Below are 26,591 nucleotides of genomic sequence, written 5' to 3' on the forward strand. Positions count from 1 at the left end.
GTAACTTAGCAAAGATGTCAAGTGAGACTAATACCTTGGAGGCTAAAACGATCAGTCTACTTAAAGTGTTTTGAAATCTTATATTTTATTTATTTACTTATTTTTGTTGGTCATGGGGCTTTAACTGTGGGCCTGGATGCTATCAGCTCAAGGCAAGAACCCTACCACTTAAGCCACAGTGTCACTTCCAGTTTTCTGGTGGTTAATTAGAAATGAGTCTTACAGACTTTCCTGTCCAGGCTGGCTTTGAACTGCAATCCTCAGATCTCAACCTCCTGAGTAGCTAGGATTACAGGTGTGAGCCACCAGTGCCCAACTTTGAAATTCTATATTCTATGAGGAAATACATACAAGTACACATGCATACATGTTACATAATAAGAAGGAAGACATATTCCTTATGTTTTTACTTTCATATTTATAAAGATCTGAATATACTAAAGTTTACCAAAAATTATGTTATTAACTGAGATAACCATTTATCAAGTAAGTAATCTACATGCACAATTCTAATATTACTCTCAATATTTACAAAACCTCTCTTAGAGGGCTGGGAAGGTGGCTCAGTGGTAGAGTGCTTGCCTTGCATGCCTGAGGCCCTGGGTTCGATTCCTCCAGCACCACATAAGCAAAAAGGAAAAAGCCAGAAGTGGCACTATGGCTCAAGTGGTAGAGCGCTAGCCTTGAGCTGAAGAGCTGAGGGACAGCGCCCAGGCCCAGAGTTCAGGCCCCACGACCAGACCGTCCCCGCCCCAAAAAAAGAGAACCTCTCTTTGAAAGTAGCTTCCTTCTCTAAGTAGTTTTTGCAAAGTGGAATCAATGGATTCCTTCAGGAATTTGAAGTTCCCAAAGCTTTTGTGTTTGTTTTGTGTGTTTTTCTTTTTTTTTTCTGTGGTGAGGGGAATCAAACCAAGGGTGAAATTCCCAAAGACTTTATGTTTTAAGAGATTACCAGTGAAAGATATAGCTCAAGGGCATGAGCACCTGCCTAGCATGAGGTCCTGAGTTCAAAGTCCAATACTTAGTACTGCCTTCCCAAGAAAGAAAAATCAAAACTACATAGAAGGTTAGTGGAGAAATTAAGTATTAAGGCAGTAAAAGAAGAATGTTTGGTTGGCAGAATGGCTCTACTTTGGAAGACTTAGCAAACAGAGGAAAGGTTTCATAAATAACACAAAAAATGAAAATTCTCAAATAGTACTTGCTATAGTTTCAGTATGATTTGAGTGTGTCTTTTATGGAATAACTGTTGAAAGGTAGGTCCTCAGTTTGGCAATGTTGGAAGGTGCTAGTGTCTCGAAGAAATGGGACTTCTTGGAAGTAATTAGGTCATTTGGGTCAGTGCTTTTGGTACTGGCCTTTTAAAATGCACTGAGATGGCATGTAATCAGCTCATGACAGTAAACTGATGTAAACAACATACACTAATGATTCTTCACTTCTACTTATTTTTATTCTAAAGGTGATGGACAGGGAGGTTACAGTTACGTGGGTAAGGTAGTGAGTACATTTCTTCTTGAACAGTGGTCACTTCTTCCATTTTCTCATAATGTTTTCCCTCTTGAAACTGCTTCTCCCCCCTCCCCAAAGTTGTATAGATTCATTTGCAACATAGAGTCTAGTGAGTATCACTGATGAGTTAATTCACTTTGTCCTACTATTTCTGTGCTTCCCCTTTCCCTCCCCAAAACAGATAAACTTACATACAATACAAAATATATATATATATATTAAGTGAAAGAAGCCAGAGCCAAAGAAACACAGGTTGCACGGTTTCCCTCATTTGTAGTAATGAGAATGTGCCTATAAACTTACAAGTAAATACAACGGATGGGAAAAGACAAAAAAATTACACTTGGACATGATAAACAGAACTTTAAATGTTCACACTGAGACTAATAGATATTCTTAGGACAAAATCATACAAGCAAAATAGTTACTTGATTATGATCATATAAAATGATGTTTATCAAAATGAAGAAGAAGTCGGGTGCTGGTGGCTCATGCCTGCAATCCTAGTTACTCAGGAGGCTGAGATCTGAGGATCACAATTTAAAGCCAGCCTGAGCATGAAAGGCTGTGAGACTCTTATCTCCAACAAACCACTAGAAAACTGGAAGTGGCACTGTGGCTCACGGGGTAGAGCTCTCACCTTGAGCTGAAGAGCGCAGGGACAGCGCCCAAACTATGTTCAAACCCCACAACCGACAAAAAAAAAAAAGAAAAGAAAAAGAAAAAAGAAATGTAAACAAAGACTTTTTATTTTACTTTTTGTGATTTATTTGTTTTGGTTTTGTTTTTCTCCTTTTGTTGCTATTTTTGATTTCTGTAAAAATATTTATAAAAGGACTCAAATTTAATATACTTAAAATAAACTGGGATGTATACCTTTAAGCTCAGCAGATATTCACAAACAGCATAACAAATGCCAATACCTTCTTCTGTATTAGTACCTCTGCCAAGTTCATCAATTAATATGAGCGATTTGTCATTAGCATTATGTAGAATATATGCTATCTGAAAAATACAATTTTAATATTTTTCATTGTTACCAAACAAGTATCACAAAATGGGGAAAATTCAGTCTATTAGTTTGTCTGAAATAAATTTTAATAAATCCTGCTAAGCTAATACAACACATTGCTTTTCTTTCTAAAACTACAGGGCTATTTATTGCGATAGGAAAGCTGATATCTATCTATCTATCTATCTATATAGATGTATATATATATATATATATATACATGTATATATATATATATATATACATCTATATATATATGTAAACAAACACACATGTGTGTATAAGGTGACACAATAAATACCCATTATCCTAAAATGTGATACTTTATGGATAGTGAAATGAAGTTGTAAGTTAAATGGTAAAATAAAGCCCAAAGATGGTAATTTTCTTCTTCATAAATTACTAAACAATAGTCGTTGTTATAAAATACGTAAGATTATCTCACAAATTTACTTCCCTATTCTATATTCACTAAAGAAGGATCCAAATTTTTTAGGAAATGTACCCCAAGTCTTAATCCTTGGTTTCACAAATCAACTTAAAACCATGAACAACAAACACCAAGAATCAAATTGACAGAAATGTTCCTTCCCTTGTAAAGAATATTAGCCTCTTTTTCAAAAGGTAAATTTTTACCTACATTATTTTATTACACAACAGCAACTTTTATGAACGTTTTCTCTTTCTATGGGACTAAGATTTTTGAAAGCTAGGACCACTTTAAAGTATACCTCAAGGGCCGGCTACTTGTTGCTCATGCCTTCAATCCTAGCTATTCAGGAAGCTGAGATCTGATGATCATGGTTCAAAGCCAGCCCTGATAGGAAAGTCCATAAAACTTACCTCCAATTTATCACCACAAAGCTGGAAGTGAAGCTCTAGCTCAAGTGGTAGAATGTTGGCCTTGAGCATAAAAGCTTAGGGACATCACCCAGGCACTGAGTTAAAGCCCCAGGACTGGCATTAAAAAAATCAAAGCACCTACTATATTACTATACTACTCTCCATAGATATTCAATATGCAGTAAGTATAATACAAACTTTGAGAAAAATAGTAACATTTTCACCCGTATTTGTTTTTTCCTCTTTATTATCTTTAAGTAGTTGTACAAATGAGGTAGAGTTTAACAAAGCAGTTTATGAATATCTTGATCATTGTCATCTTTTTCAATACTCTCATCTATCCTTCCTCTACCCATCTTTTCCCTCACTCTTCTTAATTTTGTAGAATATACATTGGATTCTTGACCTCATTCTCTCACTCTCTTCCTATTCATTTATCTACCACTTTCCTTTCTACCCTACTCCACTCCTTTTGAGTACCTGATTCCTGGTGTTTTATTTTGTTGAACTTTGGTTTTGACTTTCTAAGGAATTACACTATTTGAGATCTCCCTCGAATCTATATATTTCAGTTAGAACATATTTAAATTAATAAATGTAATATAACACATCTACACAAGTAATGTTAAGAACCACAAGATCATCTCAATAGATGCAGAAAAAGCTTTTGACTAGATCCAACATCCTTTTATGATAAAAGCTATGCAGAAGCTAGGAATACTGGAACATTCTTCAATATTATAAAGGCTGTGTGTGACAAACCTACAGCCAACATTATACTTAATGATAACAACCTAAAGCCATTTCCTTCTAAAATCAAGAACCAGACAAGAATGTCTGTTTTTTCCACTCCTCTTCAATATAGTACTGAAATTCCTAGCAAGAGCAACAAGGTAAGAGAAAAACATAAATGGGATCCAAATAGGGGAGGAAGAAGTAAAATTATCCCTTTTGCAGATGGCATGATTCTATACTTACAAGATTCTTATATACTCCTCTGCTAAGCTACTAGAACTGATTCAAATCTATAGTAAAGCAATAGGGTATCAAATAAACCCACAAAAATCAATAGCTTTTCTGTATGCCAACAATGAGATCAAGACTGAAATGAGGGAATCAACTCCATTTGTGATAACCTCAAAAATACTCAGAAATCATCTAACAATGTGAAGGACTTCTATAGTAAAATTTTTAATAATTTAAAGAAGGAAACTGAAGAAGACTTAAGGAAATAGACCTTCCATGTTCATGGACTAGAAAAATTAACATCATGAAAATGGCAATATTACCCAAAGCAACCTACAAATTCATTGCAATACCAATCAAAATCCCAACTTCACTCTTATTTGTCTGCAGAAAATTATCTAACTGTATATTGATCCAATAATTCCTTCCAAATAGTCCAAGAAATACTTCCTTTAGCCCTCAAGCATATCCTACAGTTCCTAAGATCAGAAATAGGAAATAATGCATACTTTGGAATAGGAAGTTAAAGATCTCCTTATCTGTAAGTTCAGTCAATAATGATTTTTTTAAACCTTCTAATTTAGTGGTCTTTCATATTAAAATCAAGCCTAAGAGGAACATAGATTTTATGCAAAATAGTACTGTGCAGTTCATTGTTTACTTAAAGGCCTTTTATATATTTCATCTAAAAACATGCAGGCACAGTTTTTTCATCCAATAGCACTATTTTTCTTTTTCAAATTGTGCTTTTCCATGAAACATTGATTTCCATTTCTTCTTAACACAGAAATGAGGAAGCTGTCTTTGACTGCCCTCTAGCTCCCAGACAGGAGTATGGTCACCTATAAGTTTCAGTGCAAAAATACTTTCTTACATGGTAATTTATCACTAGTGTAAAAACTGAATATTTTTGACATAAGAAAGGGTTTGTTTGGGTACCTCTTTCATTTCCTTCATAAATGTTGATGAATTTGTTTCAATATCATCATCAGTACTGATTCTTGTAAAGATCTGTTCAGCAATTCTAAAGGAAGAATATTCTGCTGGAACATATGAACCTGTAAAATATAAAAGCAAGATAAATTAAAATACTTTTATAAATACCAGCAACATATTTGCAGACAACTTACTATGATTTTGTTGTAGAAAGAGAACTGGATATGGAATTAAAGAAAATGAGCTCTAAAACTTATTGCATGACCTAGAATACTTCAACTTTCCCAGTCTCATGTGTAAAGCCGTTGTCCTATTATACAATTGTACGTCAAAATAGGGTAGCATTTGACCTGAAATTCAAGTATACCAGAAAGAGGACATTTTAAAATCCATAAAAAAATTAATAATGTGGTAAATGATAAAGAATAGCATTTAAAACTTGGAATTATGGAGAAAATTCTTACAAAGCTCAGTTGATTAAAAATCATTATAAAAATGTTTTAGATCTTTGATTTTATTTGGAGTAAACTGGAAGATTGAAATTTTCCTCTGTGTAATGATTAAGAAGAGTTGGGGTAACAAAAATAGACTATTCTGAACAAAAAAAGAGATGAAATTGTATTTTAAAAAAAAGACATCTGAAAAGCCTAGAGATGTAGAGAGGCTACAAGAGAAAAGATAGTAACAGTCTATAGTTCCAACCTGAGCTGTTCGGAAAGAAAAGTAAGTTGTAGCCAAGGTTGACTATGATGAAACAAACAAGCATCCCTAGCTTCAGGATAATCCTGGAGTTCCCACAAGCCTTAAACACAGCACAGGAATTTAGTGCGCCAATCGTTCTTCCAAGGCCAGCATTGGAGAAAGAATAATTTTTGCCACTCCCTTTATCTCTAAGAGTTGCTACTTTGAGAGGAAGCCTATTGTTGGAGACTGAGATATATTAGGGTTCTGAAAGTAAGTGATTATTACAAGTAAGCCTTCCCATGACACCCTTACACAGTGTCTGAGACAGCCTCAAGTGGCAGCTGTGGGAAGATGAACATAGACTCACTGAGACATTTAGGCTCAGGCTATGAAAAGTAGGGTGATCAGAGGCTCTTACTCTCTGTGATAAGGAGAAAGCCTCACTGTCTATGGTGACTGCGAGACTAAGAGCCTCCAACCTGGTGGAGCAAAGTACATGACCTCTGGTGCTCATTCCTTGAGATGTATGGTTTGCTGCCAGCAATCCAGTTGTGACTAGACCTGAGCTCAGGTCTAGTAGTTTATGGGATTTTCCAACACACACACACACACACACACACACACACACACACACACACACACACGATAATTTATGCTGGGTGGGATCTGAAAGCACTGAGACATTCAGGCAGGATGCCAGTTTCTGTCAGTTCACCCCCAAATCCCTAGTGCATATTTCAGTGCTGTTTGTTCCTCCAACTCCCTGACACTCAGGGAACAACTCTTGGTTAGGACATTTACCACCACTGGGCACACAAAAAAGCAAGCCTGTGACGCAAGTGTCAGAGTCAGAAGCAGATCTGAGTGTGAAAGAAGGGAAGCTTCTCAGGTGAATGCAGCCTGGAAGTGGACAACTGACCCTTTTTTAAAAAAAAATTAATTTTGTCAGGGTGTTGCACAGAGGGGTTATAGTTACATATGTAAGGTAGTGAGTGCATTTCTTGTTGAACTTGTTACCCCTCCCACAAAAAAGACAATTGCCCCTTGACTGGTTCCTCCTTCAGCCTGCATAAACCTAGCTGTCTAGAAGGTGTTGCTCTTAGATTGTTTTTCTTCTCTGACATGTTACTGAGGTATAACCCTTCAAAAGAAATCTTACTTCCTTAAATAAAACTAGGGGAACTATTTATCTCAACAAATGCACAACTTAAACTTAGAAGCAAGAGCAATATGAAAAAGCAAGTCAATATGGCTCCAAAAGTTTAAAACTCTTCAAGAACTGGATACAAAACACAGAAAAGGCTAAAATTTCAGACAAAAAAATCAGAAGTCTGCCGGGCGCTGGTGGCTCACGCCTGTAATCCTAGCTACTCAGGAGGCTGAGATCTGAGTATCGCGGTTCAAAGCCAGCCCGGGCAGGAGAGACTGTGAGACTCTTATCTCCAATAAAACCACCAGAAAACCGGAAGTGGCGCTGTAGCTCAAGTGGTAGAGCGCTCGCCTTGAGCTGAAGAGCTGAGGGACAGCGCCCAGGCCCAGAGTTCAAGCCCCACGACCGACAAAAAAAAAAAAAAAAAAAAAAAAAAAAAAAAAATCAGAAGTCTGGTTTCAGAAATTATAAATGACCTCATAAAGGATTCAAATAAAAAGTGAATGAAGTAAAATAGACAATTTAACACCTGAATGAGTAAGCCAATATCCTGGATAAGAAATTCAGCAAAGAAATTCAGCAAAGAGTTATTATACTCAGCAAAAATACAAAACAAGTAATATGACCACAGTAGCCATGATTAGGACATAGTTAGCATCCTTAACCTTCTGATTAAACCTACAAACATGTAGTCTTGAGTAGGGGACTGAGATACAAGGTAAAAGTAGAAATACTTATTTAATGAATTATCACAGAAAATTTTCCAAAGTAGTGAAAGAAATGTATATCCAAGTACATTAGGCATTTAGAACTCCAAAATGGCTATGTCTAGAAAAGAACTCTACATCGTATTTTAGGTCAAAAGCCAACAGTATAAAACAAGAATAGTAAAAGCTGAAAACTGATAAGTGGCAGTTATGTACAAAGATAAACTTATCAGAATAACAGCAGACCTATCTTCAGTAACCCTAAGGCCACAAAAAACACAGACAGATGTAGTTAGAGCCCCAAAACAAAAGAACTGGCATATCTACTGAAGTTACTCTTTAAAGAACTAACCATCTTCCATGATAAGCATAGACCAAAACAACACTGTAGACCAATACTGCAGAAGATACTTATGAGAATACATAGAAGACGAAGAAAGAAACATACCAGTCTGAAAATTCAAGAAAGAATAAATCTCAGTAGCAGAACTAGAAAAAAAAAAGAAAGAATAAAAGATATTAATTCAGTAAACTAACAAACCTCTAAGATGAAGAAGTTAGTACATATTTCTTGAACAAACTCTACTGTCACCAGACTTAATTTTCCAGTTCAAACTCTAAATGTAAAAAGATTTAACATTCTCATCAGACTGGTAAAATGGATTAAAAACAATGAGTTCTACAAGAACTCATCTCAGTGATGAAGACACATACAGACTCAAAGTGGAAAGATGGAAAAATATGTGGCAAACAGAGTACAAAATCAAAGAGGAGTACCTAGACACAAACATGATAAAGCCAACTTCAAGCCAAAATAAATAAGAAGGGATAAAATGTCACTAAAATGAAGAATCTATCAAGGAAAACGATTACAATTTATATTATAAATTATAAACATATATCCTCGAGACCTTGGAGCACTTAGTTCAAGACACAAATGAAAGACTTTGGGATAGGTAAATTCAGATATAGTAATAGTAGGTATTAGTATTCTACTCTTACTGCACCATAGCTTAAATGGACCTTACAGGCCTCTGCAAAATATCTCACTCAACAGATGAGGAAAGATATTCTTCACAGCAGCCAATGAAACTTACAAACTAGATCATATTTTAGGCAATACAGCAAGTTTTAACAAATGCAATAAAATTGGAATAAGTTCTTCTATCATATCAGACCATAATGAAATGAAGTTAGGTGTCAATAGCAAGAAAAATAGCTGACACTATGCTAATATGTGGAAATTGACCAAAACAACTTTGAACGATCAATCGGTTACTGGAGAAACCAAAGAAGAAATTTTCTTAGAATTAAATAAAAATGAAAATAAAACTTACCAGAGCCATTGGGATAAAATAAAGGTATTTTTAAGATGGAAGTTAATAGCTATGAGTGCCTACATTTAAAAAAAATCAGAGAACTCTCAAGTAAGTAACTAATGATATACTTCAAGCTCATACAAAATCAAGTACAAAACAAACACAAAATTAGTATATGGAAATAAATAATAAAGATCAGGATGAAAATTAATAAAATGGGGAGCAAAAGAATACTACTACAAAGGAACAATAAAACAGTTTTTTAATGAGATAAAAATGACAAACTCACCCAGGTACCAGTGGTTCATACCTGTAATCCTAGCTACTCAGGAGGCTGAGATTTGAGGATTGCAGTTCAAAGCCAGCCTGGGCAGGATTTTTTTTTTGTCGGTCATTGATCTTGAACTCTGGGCCTGGGTGCTGTCCCTCAGCTCTTCAGCTCAAGGCTAGTACTCTACCACTTGAGCCACAGCAGCACTTCTGGTTTTCTGAGTAGTTTATTGGAGATAAGAGTCTCACAGACTTTCCTGCCTGAACTGGCTTTGAACCACGATCTTCAGATTTCAGCTTCTTGAGTAGCTAGAATTACAGGCATGAGCCACCAGCTGAGATTCTTATCTCCAATAAATTTCTCAACAAACCAGAAGTGGCACTGTGGCTCAAATGGTAGAATGCTAGATTTGAGCAAAAAAGAAGCCCAGGGAAAGCAGCTGGGCCCAGAGTTCAAGCCCCCAGGACTGGCCAAGAAAAAAAAGTGACAAACTCTTAATTAAAATAATGAAAATATAAAGGGAAAATACCCAAAGTAAAATTAAGGTGAAAGGGGATATTACAATAGCTATCATGAAATTATGAGGATTAGGAAATATTAACAAAACATAAATTCCAAGAAATAGGAAAATCTAAGTGGCTAAATGTATAGACATCCTACCAAGGTAAAATTGAACCAAGAGAACATAACCTGTGTACATGAACCCATACTAAGCCATGAGATTACAGCAATAATAGTCTTTCAACAAAAAAAATCCCAACTGCAGAGATTCACTGCTGCATTCTACCAGCTCTTTAAAGAATATCAAAGTTCCACAAATTATTCCATAAAATCAAAAGGAAGAAACACTTCAAAACTCATTCTATGGAAACAATGTTATCCTGATACCAAAACCAGGCAAGAGAATAACAAAAAAAAAAGACAGTTAATAAACAGATTTCCTCGATGAAAATAAGCACAAAGTTCCTCAATAGGACACTTGCAAACTAAATTCAACAGCACATTAAAGAACCATCTAGTTGGTTTTATTCTAGGGATCCAAGGATGGTTCAACAGATGGAAATGAATAACTGCAATACAACACATTAATAGAAACAGGAACAACAACAACAAAATATGATCAACAGATGCAGAAAAAGACAAAAAAATTCAACTTCACTTCATAATAAAAGCCCTAAATTGTACTGCACCAGTAACTCATGCCTGTAATGACAACTACTCAGGATTACAATGTGGGATAGAAAAGTCCACAAGACTCCCTCTCCAAAGTAACTCCAAAACAATTCTGTTTATGAGTAAATAAAATTAATATCATGAAAATGGCCATGCTACCTAATACACAATCTTCAGATTCAATGTAATCCCTATCAGAATACTAATGTCATTCTACAAAGAAATAGAAAAATCAACCTTTTTGAAATTGTAAAGGTGATGTACAGAGAGTTTGTAGTTACATAAGTCAGGTAATAAATATATCTCTTTTTGAACAGTGTCACCTCTTCCCTAGTTTAACCTAAAATTTTTATTGAAGCATAAAAGACCCCAAATAGCCACAGGAATCCTGAGCAAAAGAGTGATGCTAGAAGTATCATGATTTCATGTTTCAAATTTCATGTTTTAAATTATACTTCAGAGCTATAGTAACAAAAGCAGCATAGCACTAAAATAGGTTCACTGACTGAAAAAAAAAAAAAACAATAGAAGACACAAATAAACCCACATAGGAATAGCCATTTAATTCTTGACAAAGGCGTCAATTGAAAAAAATAGCCTTTTCAACAAATGGTGTAGGAAAAACCTAATATCCACAGGTAGAAGACTAAAACCAAATCTTTACTTTTCACTCTGTTTCAAATAGCAATTCAAAGATTACTAAGGTTAAAAACTTCAATATAAGGTCAAAAACTCTGAAACTACTAGAGAAAAATATAGGAGAAAGACTTGAACACACAGGCAAAGACAATAACTTTCTGAATATACTAATAGCTCAGAAAATAAAAGGAATTAACAAATGGGATTACATCAAACTAAAACTCGTCTAGATAGCAAAGGAAACAGTTGCCAATGTGAAGAGACAGTCTACAGAATTAAAAAAAATATTTTCCTGCTTTCTCTAACAGGGGGTTAATATCAAGAAAATATAATAAACTTAAAAAAAAACTAAATACTAAAAGAACAAATAATGCAATCAGAAAATGGAGAGTTTGCAAATAAAAAAGGCAATTGGCCAAAAAGACATGAAAAAATGTTCATTATGTTAAGCCATTAGAAAAATACAAATAAAACTAAATTTAGATTGATTCTAGCTTACCTGAGTCAGAAGGACTGTCAAGAAAACAAACAATGATAGTGCTAGAAAGGATGTGTGTGACGTAGGAAAGGAACTCCTACACAGTTTATGGGATTATAAATTAGTTTGGCCACTATGGAGATCACTCTGGAGGTACCTCAAAAAAAAGTATCATGCCTGTGTTATTTTCTATAAGTAGTTATGAGGAGTACTGACCTTTAAAAATAGGAAATAGATGACTGAGCACCTTAGAGTAATATTGCAATTGTTATCAGTACCTCCTCAAGTCAAAGAAATGTTTCTTAGCCTAGTGTTATAATTTTGGGAAAATTTCATGAGGTTATCAAGGCATTAGCTTATCCTACTCATTTTACTTTTTGTTACAACAAAGTTTATTTATGAACCAGAAATAATTATATTATTCCAGCTAATAACAATTCATATATCAATAGTTATAGTAAAGAAATTTCTAATTCTATGATATTCCATAACAAAATCTGTTTGGAAATATATAAGAATATAAATAAATATAATATATTAAACTAATAAATGTGGAAATGAAGTCCAAATTAGATATAGCTTACTAAATCCCAATAGTATATCTATATAAGAGAATCTGCTCAAAATTTTTCTAAAATTAACCAAACATTTGAACCTAAAAACTAGATACAAAGCTGGGCTCTCGTGGCTCATGCCTGTAATCCTAGCTACTCAGGAGGCTGAGCTCTGAGGATCGCTGTTCAAAGCCAGCCGAGGGAGGAAAGTCCATGAGACTCTTATCTCTAATTAACCATCAGAAAACTGGAAATGGCACTTTGTATCAAGTGGTACAGTGCTTGCCTTGAGCTGAAGAGCTCAGGGACAGTGTCCAGGCCCAGAGTTCAAGTCCTACAACTGACAGAAAAAAAAATAGATACAAAACATTTGGAAAGAGCAGTAAAAGCATCACTTACCAATCTGGGCCATAATCTGACAAAGAGCTATTTGTTTTAAATATGTGGACTTTCCACTCATATTTGGTCCAGTTATAATCAAAAAATTACTTCCTTCAGTAATATAGGTATTATTAGCAACAGGTTTTTCCAAAGATATTTTTTCAAGAATGGGATGCCATCCCTGCTTGATTGCTAAAGTATCAGTAAACTCTGGCCGAACTGGTGGAAAAAAGTTCAGAAAATTAGTATATTTGTATCTATTTTGTTATGTGTGTACTATGTATATCATAGTTATTTTATTAGGATCAACTTGGGACAATTCTTTAAGGTATTACTTTACTCAAGTCTTACTGGAATCCTCTAAATTAAAATATACAGAAAGATGAGGAATTATGTCATTTATTTTTGTATCCCAAATCTATATATATCTATATATATGGGACAGTATCCAGGCCCTAAATTCAAGCCCTGTACAATCACACATACACAACAAAAGTACAACCTAAAGCATGGGAAAAAATCAACTTCAAAAATTTTATAATTATTAGAAACAAATGATCAGATTTCTATGGCTAATATGTAAGGTAGAGAAATAAGTAACAGAGGAGAAGGATAAGAGAAAATAAACACTACATACTGGTAAGATGTACAGATAAACTTGAAATTGTTCATTTTATAAGTAAGATTAATTAGAGAGAAGCTTTAAAAGTATTTTCAAAACTTCATTATAGTTTTTTAATTTAAATATTATACCCCTCAAACTAAAATGTAATAATGTCAAGTCTCTTAATACTAAGGAAATTAATATTAGAAATCCTTAAGGTTAGGTTGTGATCCCTCAAAGAGATATAAACTACTGAGAAGGTATTTCTATTACAAATATGGACATATGGAAAAAATCTCTATATTTCTCATAAAAATAATATACTAAATTTGGAATGTCATGTCTGATATAGTTTTAATCATATAGTAGTCCTATAGATTAGCATGCTAGATAGAGTATGTCTACTCCTGATAAATTGGATAAAAAAATGTCAGGGGTTACTTTGATTGAAGTATTCAGTTAACATTACAAAATTACTCTATATTTAAATTCGAGAACTATATACAGGCTTGAGACAGAAAAATAATGGATATAATTCCTCATTTTACCTTGCACACATCTAAACAGCTAATGTATGAAAAGGTAGAATTTGTTGCATTGTTTCTAGTGGGTATTAAGATTTGGATCTGAAGCACTGAAATCTTCACCAAGGAGACAGCTCTGCAGTCTTTCTTATTTGGAAAACCTTGAAAATTTCTGGCAATATCTTCATTGATTTATCAATTTCTGAATGAATGAAATTTTGAGTTTTAAACAATGCTTTTCTGTATTTTGTATCTTATAGCTAAGAGGCTATGTAAAATATGCATAATTGTTTTAAAAATATATTTGACTAGAATACAAACTTTAGTATGAAATTTGTCTATTCCAAAGAAAGTAACTTACCATAGTCAGAAAGAGTACAGGCATGAGCAAATGACAGTAGCATGTCCAGCATTGACACAGTGTCGGAGAGTTTATATAAGCAATGAATATGTTCATATATCTCACCAAGAAGTTTACACACTATCCTGAAAGTACAATTTTGGTAAAACATGTGACAATGCTTTTTGTTTTGAAGGATACAAAATGTAATTTTAGAATAATATTAAATTCATTTCCTGAGGTAAAATAATATTGAGCTATACACTATAAAATATATCCATTACTCAAGTTATCTCATTTTAGATAGGATGAAGAAATGGAATCTTCTGTTCAAGATCCTAAATACTTAGTGACAAAGAACACATTTTTCTGGTGTAGTTACACTAAACTTGACAAATGACTGCTTTAGCTGGGCGCCGGTGGCTCACGCCTGTAATCCTAGCTACTCAGGAGGCTGAGATCTGAGGATTGCGGTTCAAAGCCAGCCTGGGCAAGAAAGTCTTATCTCCAATAAACCACCAGAAAACTGGAAGTGGTGCTGTGGCTCAAGTGGTAGAGCATTAGCCTTGAGCTGAAGAGCTGAGGGACAGTGCCCAGGCCCAGAATTCAAGCTCCATGACCCCCTCCCAAAAAAAGGACTGCTTTTATTATTAACGAGACCAATCTTTATTAATAAAAGGCTGTATTTTATAAAAGATAAAAGTTTCAGCCAGCCTGGTGGCTCACACCTGTAATCCCAACTACTCAAGAGGTTGAGATCTAAGGATCACAGTTGAAGCCAGCATGGACAAGAAAGTCTGTGAGACTCTTATCTCAAATTAATTGCCAAAAAAAAAAAATTGAGCCATGTGCTGTTGGCTCATATCATATCTGTAATCTTAGCTACTTAGGAGGCTGAAATCTGATGGCAATTCAAAGCCAGTCCAGGCAGGAAAGTCCATGAGACTCTTATCTCCAATAAACTACTCAGAAAAGTCTGGAAGTGGTGCTGTGGCTCAAGTCATAGAGCTCTAGCCTGAGCAAAGAATCTCACAGACAGTGTACAGACTGAGTTCAAGCCCCAGGTCTAGCACCAATATAAATAACAAGCAAGCAAACAAACAAATAGTTTCAAAGAGGCCAAATCGCACTTATCCTGTACTTGAAAAGATCTCACCTGCTAATCATTTTACTTTTGCAAACATTCAATTCAACACAAAAAGTGCTATATTTCTGTCTCTCATTTCTCCTTCCTTTCTCATCCACTGCCCACTCCCATATTCACACACATATCAGAATAACATAATCACTTAACTTTTTGGTGGTCAGGGATTTGCTAGACAGAGGCTCTACCACTTGATCCTTGCCTCTAAACATAATTATTTGAGGTTTTATATAGCAGGGTTACACTGTTATATAATGCAAAGGGTTTTTCCCCCTTCCTTATAATGATAAATATATAAATTGGCTATGTATTATTGTCTACACCTTCAACCTATTTTGAAAGCCTGGCTTTTCTCTTTACTATTTTAGCCCAGCAATTCTAAATGTTCTATTCCTTGTAACTGTATTGCTACTTTTCATGAACAGAAAAAGAATTGGCATGATTATGATGTTGCTCTTGAAATACCAGGGTATGAGAAGTCTAGGCCTTACAGCTTACTGGAAAAGAATAAACAAAATAAAGCCCATTGTAAGTCCATGATATTCCAAACACTACATCACAGTGTTATTCACATTTCAGAAGTATGCATTATCATGTATTTTGTTTTTTGCAACTAAATTTGCCCTGATGTTTCAGTAAGGTTCAGTGCTCCACATCAAAATGATAGACTTTCTTTCCTAGCATTAATAGTTTGAAAATAATCTATAATCAGACAAAAAGTTAATTAAATTTATCACAGTTCCTCAAAATAATTTAATTCAATATTCAGATACTTCAAATGATCTTACATGTAAGTCATGTGATAAATTTCTCGCAAAGACTCTTGGCATCTTTCATTCATTTTAAGTAAATCTGCTGATGTGAAGCTATAAGAATTTTTCACTTTAGAAATCTGGTAGGAAGTTAAAAAATAAATGTCAAGATATATGCATATGCATGTGAGATAAAATATATACATTTATAAAATCAAAATATAAGTATGTAGGCTAATTATTAAATATTCATATACAGTATTGTGAAAGAGAAAAAGAAGTTTACCCCAGACCATTCAACATGAGTATCTTGATAGATTTTAAAAGAGCCCTATAAGAATGATGTAGACAATCTGTATCATAATTATCAAGTGATATGGATAACAAACATTAGTAAACCTCACCTCATGTTGGACTCCTGTTTCAATCCTTCTCACATATCCAAACTCCAATCCCTAACACCTTTATGGAGTTTGCTAATCTGGCCTATATTCCTTGGTAATTCTATATTGTGTGTACACATATGTATGTATGTGTATATATGTCATTTAACTTGCATACATAGATACATGAAACCCCATATATATAAACTTTGTTTATATATATGGGGTTTATATATGCTTGCTTTTATTAAAATATGCTCTTTAGAAACAGAAAAGGCAAAGATTAGTCTGGGTAAATTTTCCCACACTATGCGATGGGAATGTGGCTTAGTGGTAGAGTGCTTGTCTAGCATGAATGAAGTCCTGAGTTTGATTCCTTAGTACCACATATAAACAGAAAAAACTGGAATTGATGTTGTGGTTCAAGTGGTAGAGTGCTAGCCTTGAGCAAAAAAAGAAGCTCAGAGATAGTGCCCAGGCCCTCAGTTCAAGCCCCAGGACTGGGAAACAAACAAACAAAAAAAATTTTCCCATGCTAATATACTATGGAGGAATAAATAAATATACAGGAAAAAGTATTCACATGGTCCAAATGTTCAGGAAATGCTAGTTTTAAAATGTTAAGTAAATTTCCTTCTTTGGGATTTTTCAAATCTTTAATAAACAAATATGTCTGGAGAGCTACCTAAAATAAAAAGTGGAAAGATGGGCTGGGAAGGTGGCTAAGTGGTAGAGTGCTTGCCTTGCATGCATGAGGCCCTGGGTTCGATTCCTCAGCACCACATAAACAGAAAAAACCGGATGTGGCACTGTGGCTCAAGCGGTAGAGAGCTCGCCTTGAGCTGAAGAGCTGAGGGACAGCACCCAGGCGCAGAGTTTAGATCGACCGGCAAAAAAAAAAAAAAGTGGAAAGATATTTTCCTAATCTCTTTTTATCAATATTACTTTTTGGACTTAATTTCTTCATTTACTTTATCTTCTCAAACTAAGCTCCCCCAATGTGGGTAACACTGAGTTTGATTTTTCTCTAAAAGTGTTTATAACTCACTGTGGATGGCATAGCTGCTAGGTGGCAGGAAGGAATAGAAGAAAAAGTAATACATAGAACACTCAGAAATTTGGCATGTAAAAGTCAAGGAATGGTGAAAATGTGTTAATTTAACTGAAACCTCTAGAACAATTATTTCCTAACCACTCCAGAATGAACCTTGATAAATTCTGAAGGAAGTTGATCACTGGGGAGTGCTGTACAATCTGTAGTCATCTGAATGAAAAATCCTCGAGCGGAGCTAAAACTTGTCCTTAGAGGAAGACTGTACTTTTCTGCAAGTTGTGATATCATTCCTAGTGTCCAAAACAAAGAAAAAATAAGAGAATTTTTATGATGAAATTGTTCTTTTTTATTTCAATCATCAAACAAATTGTTCTTATTATTTTATAAGTAATAAGAAAGTTAGTGTTACTTTAATTATTAAAATGTTTGATGTCAAAAAGATTTGGTGACTCTTCAGCATCAGTGACTTATGCTTATAATTCTAGCTACTTAAGAAGGTGATATCTGAGGATTCCAGTTCAAAGGCAGCCTGGGCAGGAAAGTTCTTGAGACTCTTATCTCTAATGAATAACTCCAAAGCAGGAAGTGAAGGTGTGACCCAAGTGATAGGACACTAAGCTTGACCAAAAAAACTACAAGGACACTGCCCAGGCTCTAAGCTCAAGCTCCGGAACCAGCACAAAAGAAAAAAAAAAAGATATGGCCATATCCTTCCTTGAAGAATAGAAGGGAAAAGGCATTCCTGATAAGCATTTTTTAACAAAACTAAATTATACAAATAAAAACTAAAAAGATTTCATACTCTAGGTGAGGAATGTTATACGTTTTTTGTTTTCTTATTTGCTTTTTGCAGTATTGGAGTTCAATTAGGTAGGTGTTCTACCACTGAGTTACACCTCCAGCCTTTGAAATATTAACATTTGATATATTATTCATTCTACTTTTTAATAACAGAATATTTACATGAATGATTGCAAGAACTAATTCAGAATATAAAATTCCTCTACAAATATATCTGATTACAGAAAATATTCATAAAACTTAAGAGATGATTCCTAGAAAAAATCCAACTATTCCAAGTTAATTTCTAACTTCCCACAATATAGTTATATGTTTGTATTTCTAATATGATCTCAATTTTGAACATTACCAGAAAAAGAATAACATCTTTACTACTCAAAACATCTTCCTAGGGGCTGGGAAGGTGGCTCAGTAGTAGAGCGCTTGCCTTGCATGCATGAGGCTCTGGGTTCAATTCCTCAGCACCACATAAGCAAAAAGAAAAAAGCCGGAAATGGTGCTGTGGATCAAGTGGTAGAGTGCTAGCCTTGAGCTGAAGAGCTGAGGGACAGCACCCAGGCCCAGAGTTCAGGCCCCATGATTGGACCCAAAAAAATCTTCCTAATATTCCTGTTTTTAATCATTTCATATTTCATCATTTCAGTAATAGAAATGTCACTTTGACCTAATTGCTTCATTCTACCATGGACATAATTAATCCCTATCAATTTTTCTTTCAATCTTGCATCTTACTCTTCTTGTCTCCCATATACTGCTATAACCCTAATTATTGTTAGGAAGCTAATAGTATTAACTATGTTAATAATATCAATCTTTTTCCTGCAGTACTGGGTTTGAATTCAGGGTATTCCACTAGGTAGGCAGGTGCTCTACCACATAAAGCCATATCTCAGCCATTTGCTTTTCGTTGTTTTTCAGACAGGGTCTTGCTTCAGATACTGTTAGCTCTGGTCTACTATCTTCCTATCTATGACACCTGCATAGTTGGGATTCACTTCCACTCCTGGCTTGTTTTTCAAGATGGGATTCTGCAAACTTTTTCCCTGAGCTGGCCTCCAACCACAATTCTCCTATTATAGAGTACCTGGAATTGAGCACTAGTGGCTCATGCCTGTAATTCTAGTTACTCAGGAGGCTGAGATCTGAGGATCATGGTTTGAAGCTGACCTTGGAAAGAAAGTCTAGGAGATGCTTATCTCCAAGAAACCACTCAGAAAAAGACAGAAGTGGTGGTGTGGCTTAAGTGGTAGACTGCTAGCCTTGAGCAAAACAAGTCTAGGGCCCAGATTCAAGGCCCAGGACTGGCCAAAAAAAAAAAGAGTAGCTAGAATTACAGGCATATTTCTCCACAACTAGCTAATGTACAACAACTTAAAGTGGTCTTCCTGCCTGTATATCACTTAGTTTCATGGTTTTTTATCATTATTATTGTTGTTGTTGTTGTTACTATTACTATTATCAGTTTTCCTCCACAAGGGGAAAACATTTCAGTACCTCTACATTTTCCTGGCGGGGGGAGGGGTGGTACACATAAATGCTACTTCCCTCTCTACATTTTTGTTCTTATCTCTTATTAGTTGTGTAAAGAAATGTCATATTCTATCCTTACTCATATTTTGAGGTCACCTTAATCTTCTGTGCTTCAGTTTATACTACTCTGAGTGAGTAGAACACCTCCTCAGAGTATTCTATCTACTATAAACTTTCCCTTCCTCTATGGAAGACCCTCCAGTGACTCTCTGACTCCTCTAACCTTTATTTTCCTTCATGTATCTTATATCCATGTGAAATTACATGATTCTTCTGACTGATACCTATTGATTATTGATACATGTATATTACACAACATACACGTGAATTGTGAGTGTGTTTACTTCTTTACTGTCTGCCTCATCCACATAATATAAACTATAAGGACAGGGACTTTAAGTCACTATGTATTCCAACTATTCAGATTAATTTCCATATATAATAAGAGTTTAGTAAATCCTTGTTAAAAGAATTACTAGATGCAAATAAGGGAAACCATGGGACCTATTTTTCTTTGGGTCTGGCTTACTTCACTTAATATAATTCTTTCCAAGTCTTTCCTTTTCCTAACAAATGGGGCTGTGTCATTCTTTCTGATGGAGGCACAGAATTTCCATTGTGTGTGTGCATATATATATATATATATATATATATATATATATATATACATATATATATATATATATATATCACATTTTCTTGATCTATTCATCTACTAAGGGGCATCTGGGTTGGTTCCATATCTTAGCTATGGTGAATAATGCTGCAATAAGCATAGTTGTGCTGGTAGCTTTAGTATGGCCTTGTTTGTGATTGCTTGGGTAAATGCCCAAAAATGGGACTGCTGGGTCATAGGAGAGCTCTATGTGGAGTCTTTTGAGGAACCTCCATACTGCTTCCCAGAGTGGTTGAATACTCCCACCAGCAATGCAGTAGGGCTCCCTTTTGGCCACATCCTCTCCAGCATCTGTTACTAGATTTCTTGATTACAGCCATTCTAACTGGGATGAGGTAGAATCTCAATGTTCTTTTGATTTGCATTTCTTTTATGGCTAGAGAAGTTGCATATTTCTTCATGTGTCTAATGGCCATTCTTATTTCCTCTTCAGAGAAGTCTCTCTTTATGTCTAGGACAAGCAGAAAAGGTCAAATGCTATGTATATATGACCATATAAGATGATGCTAAGCGAAATGAACCCCAAGATAGGGACACAGGAGATTTATCTTTGCTGCTGTTGGTTTTAATGTACTTATAATGTACTATGTGATTTTTTTTTGTTTCTTTTGATGTTCTTCCCCTACAGTTTGACCCCTGTTTTCACTGTATTTGATTCCAGTGCCCTGCATCTTATATATATATACATATATATATATATATATATATATATATATATATATATATATATATACACACACATTTTTCTAAATTAGGGAGGGGAAAGGAAATAACAAAATGCTGAAATAAGGATACAGGTTGACCCATTGTAGCAATGAGATGTATAAGACACTATGTTAAAAACAAATTTTAAAACTTCTGGGGCACGGGGTGGGAGGGGGTGTAGAAAGGTGGGGGGAAGGAGTTGGAGAAGTAGGGAGGGAAGGGATGGTAAGGGGAAAAACAAGGGAAGGGGTAACAATGCTCGATAGGAAATGTACTCATTACCTTACTCATGTAACTGTGAAGCTTCGGTACAGTATCTTTACAATAAAAATATATATTAAAAAAGAAATTGGAAAAAATGGAATTACTAGACTGGCTCAATGGAAAATTGAGTAATGATAGTCCTGTATAGTTCATATAACTAACACAGTGTTGTATGAAAAAAAGATACACTGTAACATTTGACATTTACATTTTTTTAAAAAGTGAGGTTCCTTAAGTAGCAATTAAGAGCAATTAGCAGTTTTGTGATTTAAAAAAAAAACAATGCATAGCTAGTGGTTTATCATCAGTGAAAAAGCACAGCATGTACTAATGATTGTCTTAGTCCTAAAAAAACAGAAAATATTCTCAGATAAATTACCTGCTATGTCATCTACAATCTCTGTATAGGTTCTCCTAGCAATATCAAGAAATTCATTTATGTTAGACCTCACAGCATAGCACTTCTGAGTCCTCATATTCAGACATCCTTTCATATATCTTGCATCATCATTGATCACTGTTTTGATCTTCTCAAGTATGATCCCAAACCTAAAATTAAGGTTAAAAAAATCACATGTAATAAGTCAAACAGCTACTTTCATTTATAATTTGAATCATAGTTAATGATAGTAAATTTTGTTGAAAGTTATTTGAAAATAAATAATAAATACTTATAATTATGTAAGTTAGAGCTAGGATGGTGAAAAGAAACTATTTCATCAGTAAGGACTATTCTAAAATAATATGACACCATTAAATACAGTTCTAAAATGTATAAATATATCTTCCAGATCATACATAACAGACCATGTCTGTGAGTAAAAACTAAAGAATTATAAATTAGTCTTGATGATCATTCTCTCAAACACTTCACACTACCTATCAAGAGTAGTGTCAGGATCCTAGAAGTTAATGATCTAGGAAATTTGTTTAACAGGATCCTAGCAGAGAACTTCCCAAACATGCAAAAAGATAGGCCTATTAAGATACAAGAAGTGTTTAGAACCCCAAATAGACAAGACCAGAACAGGACTTCCCATCATCACATTATAATCCACACAGGATCAACTCAGACCAAGGAAAAGATCCTTAAAGCTCTCAAGGAGAAAAGATCAATCACCTATAAAGGGAAATCAATTAGAATCACCTCAGATTTCTCAGCAGAGACAATTAAACAAGAAGAGCCTGGAATAATATATGCCATGCCCTAAAGACAAACAACTATCAACCAAGAATACTGTACCCATCTAAATTCTCCTTCATAACTGAAGGTCAAATAAAAACCTTCCATAGCAAAGAAAAACTGAAACGATATATCTCCACCAAACCAGCCCTACAAAAGATACTTAAAGATGTCCTACACATAGAAAACCAACAAGACCACAATAAAGGCCAAGAAAACACACCCAAACTGAGAATCCAAGAACCATAGGAAGAACCCAGTTGCCGCAGCCCCCAAGAAGGTGAATAAAATGGCCGGAACTCCCAAATACCTCTCAGTCCTATTGCTAAGCATTAACGGACTTAACTTTCCAATTATGCGATATAGACTGTCTAGTGGGATTGAAAAGCAAGATCCTTCTATCTGCTGCCTTCAGGAGCCACAACTTGCCCATAAAAACAAACACATTTTGATAGTGAAAGGCTGGAATAAAATCTACCAAGCAAATGCCCCCCCCCCGCAAACAGGCAGGAGTTGCATTCCTAATATCAGATAAAATAGGCTTCAAATTAAAATTAGTGAGAAGAGATAAAGAAGGTCACTACATACTAATTAAGGGCTCTCTCCTTCAGAAGGATATTATTATCTATTCACCAAACAACGGAGCACCCAAATTTATCCAAGAAACACTACTTTCCCTCAAATCTCACATAGATGCAAAGACATTGATTGTTGGGGACTTTAACACACCACTATCCCCACTAGATAGATCAACTCAGCAAAAACTCAACAGAGAAACTGCAGATCTAAACAACTGCATAGATCAACTAGATTTAACAGACATCTACCGAATATTTCACCCAATAGCATCAGAATACACATTTTTCGCAGTAGCACATGGAACATTTTCCAAAATAGACCACATTTTAGGTCACAAAGCAAACTTGTTCAAATTCAGAAACATTGAAGTTATACCTTGCATTCTCTCAGACCACAAGGGAATAAAATTAGAATTCAACACCAAGAGCCACCAAAGAAAGTCCTGTAACACATGTAGGCTGAACAACACACTATTGAATCACGAGTGGGTCATGGAAGAGATTAGAAAGGAAATTCAAATGTTCATGATATTCAACAAAAATGAACACACAGTATTCAAATTGTTTTTTTTCTTTCATGCAATTGTTTCTAACATATTTATAAGATGATTTCTTTGTTACTTTGTATGTCCCTCTCACAGGGTATAACCGCTGCTTTCCCTGTATTTGATGTTGGTATAATTTGTGGAGCGGAAGGGAAAAAACAAATTGTTTAACTAGGGATACAGGTAGACCAATTACAACAATATGTCGTTATGTCGAAAAACGAACTTTACAAATTTGTGGGGGGGGCGGAGGATCAGGTGAGAGGAGTTGGGGGTGTATAGGAAGTGATGGGAAGGGGAAACAGAGAGAAGGCAATAGTGCTTGAAAAGAAATGTACTCGTTATCTTGCCCATGTAATTTTGACTCCTCTGGACAAGGATGTCCACTCTCTCCACTTCTGTTCAATCTAGTATTAGATTGCCTAGCTACAGCAATAACACAAGATGCAAACATAAAGGGGATCCAAGTAGGGAAAGATGGAGTAAAGCTCTCCCTCTTTGCAGATGACATGATCTTGTATTTAAAGAATCCCAAGGATTCTACTCCCAAATTACTCAAGGTGATTCAAAACTTTGGCAAAGTAGCAGGGTATAAAATTAACCCTCAAAAATCAATGGCTTTTCTGTATGCCAACAATGAGAAAAACGTGGCTGAAAGGAAAGCAACTCCATTCGTAATAACCCCACAAAAAATAAAATACCTAGGAATTAACTTAACCAAAGAAGTGAAGGACCTCTATGATGAAAACTTTAAAAACCTGAAAAAGGAAATCAAAACAGAACTTAGAAAGTAGAAAAACCTCCCATGCTCCTGGATTGGAAAGATCAACAATGTGAAAATGGCAATACTTCCCAAGGCTATCTACAAATTCTGTTTTGTATTTTATATGTAATTAAGTTGGTTTTATTATTAACTTAGTATGTGGCCTTATAGAGAATATAAATCTTGAATCAATAAAATAATTTTAAGCATAAAAAATCTTTTTGTTCAGCAAAAACCTGAGTGTGACTGTTAACAATTTAACATGAATAAAGTTAAACTGTAACTAGCTCCTATTAAATATGCAAAACTATTATTTTTGGCTACATTAGGCCTTTCATGGTTTAACAAAGAAAGTATGTTTTTATATGTGTACATTTTGCCATGGCTAAAACAGGAAATACTAAATTTGTACATGAGTTTCAATTTTTATGCTACTCTATCAGTCATTACTGATTAATCAATGTGCTCTTAGTCTAGTTATTCCTCTTGCAAATGAAATTTATAATTAGAATTTTAATGAATAAGTGAAACAGATTCAAGTAATTTTTATCCAAATAGGATTGAAGCTTTTAAAATCAGTGATAATCAGATAGGAAAGAATATCTATTTTATTAACAAGTAACAAAAACCTCTTGTCTTCCAAGGAGCCATAGTAAGCTCTTAATAAAGTTGTACTACAGTCCTTCAGAGTCATCTATGAAAGAAACAAAATAAAAATAGTTAAAGATAACAAATTATAATATTATTTAAGCATAGTAGTTTATATAACTAATAGTTTATACTTTATCAGACACTTCCTTGATTCATTTTCTCATTTTTATCTTCGCAGAAATATTTGAAGTATTTCTATTTCATAGAAATGTTTTAGGCAAATTGTATTTTCTAGATTTAAAAGTATTTGGTTGGTAAGTGTAATCCAGTGTTTCATTTTTATGCCTTCTATTTTTCTAATCTTCTAATAATTAACATCCAATTAATAACAGAAGTGGGCTACTGCTATAAATTTTCTCTCTACATAATTCTAAGATTTGGGCTAGAAATATATTTAACTAGAAAAGTGCTTTGTATATTTATAAATAAAGCGATTTCTCCATTTTAATATGCTAAAAGTAGGAAATGAAATTTAATTTTGCTTGATATTATAAGGGATCACTAACTAAATAAACAGAAAAGAGGAGAACTCATAGTTAACTTTACATTTGCCTCTTATTATACTGTGATTTTAGACAATATCTATAACGTTTTTGTTTGGGGACAGAAAAATAATTATACATCCTGATAAAATTTAGAAAGTTCACAGAAACCCAGAGAAAAAACTAAATTGTTCATAGTTGTATTACCTTAGTAAAGATACTCTAAAATAGTATATCATATGTACTTCTTTTCCCCCCACTTAATACGATAGCATGAATATGAAGAATTTTTGCAGCAATCCCATCCTGTGAAAATCAAATAGGCACTACTTCTAATAAATGGAGTTTAGTCTAACTATAGTTTTTCACTAATATATAATATAGCAATGGTCATCACCAGAAATAAGACTGGTCAACATTTCTTAATAGCTTTTTCAGACAGATTTTCTAGAAGTTGTTTTACAAGATGAAAAGATGTATGTTGCAGAAGCTGGGGACGTAGCTCTACAGTACATCGTGCATTCAGCATATTCAAGGCCATATGTTCAATTCCCAGCACTCCCCCCCACCCAAAAAATAGAAAAGATGAATGTTGTGAACATTTCTATAAACTAGTCAGATTTTTGTATTCCTACCAACTGTCTAAAAGTTGTTTTATCTTCAAAATGATAATATCATGAATGAAAGAAAAGAAACTTTTCCATTTTAAGGGTTTAAAGATATCAGTGGGGGTCTGGGAAGGTGACTCCTCAGTGGTAGAGTGCTGGCCTTGCATGCCTGAGGCCCTGGGTTCAATTCCTTAGCACCACATAAGCAGAAAAAGCCAGAAGTAGCACTGTGGCTCAAGTAGTAGAGCACTAGCCTTGAGCTGAAGAGCTGAGGGGCAGTGCCCAGGCCCAGAGTTCAGGCCTCACAACTGACCAAAAAAAGAAAAAAAAATATTATCAGTGGGCATAGAAGTATATGTAATCCCAGCTCTTAGGAAGC

General features: G+C 34.7%; 1 protein-coding gene across 1 annotated transcript in view; it reads right to left on the bottom strand.

Annotated features, from left to right (window-relative positions):
- Msh4 (mutS homolog 4) overlaps positions 1-26,591 on the bottom strand; it is a 72,738-nt gene that overhangs the window by 6,444 nt on the left and 39,703 nt on the right. Inside the window, exons 10-17 of the mRNA XM_042684862.1 lie at positions 25,101-25,165; positions 21,782-21,951; positions 17,580-17,716; positions 16,026-16,129; positions 14,115-14,239; positions 12,644-12,844; positions 5,273-5,391; positions 2,389-2,517 (exon numbers count right to left, since the gene is read on the bottom strand). Coding sequence (XP_042540796.1) covers positions 2,389-2,517; positions 5,273-5,391; positions 12,644-12,844; positions 14,115-14,239; positions 16,026-16,129; positions 17,580-17,716; positions 21,782-21,951; positions 25,101-25,165 — 1,050 coding nt within the window. The remainder of the gene's footprint in view (positions 1-2,388; positions 2,518-5,272; positions 5,392-12,643; positions 12,845-14,114; positions 14,240-16,025; positions 16,130-17,579; positions 17,717-21,781; positions 21,952-25,100; positions 25,166-26,591) is intronic.

This window comes from Dipodomys spectabilis, unplaced genomic scaffold (assembly GCF_019054845.1).
Source record: "Dipodomys spectabilis isolate Male_0828 unplaced genomic scaffold, ASM1905484v1 ptg000002l, whole genome shotgun sequence".
NCBI classification, from domain to species: Eukaryota; Metazoa; Chordata; class Mammalia; order Rodentia; family Heteromyidae; genus Dipodomys; species Dipodomys spectabilis.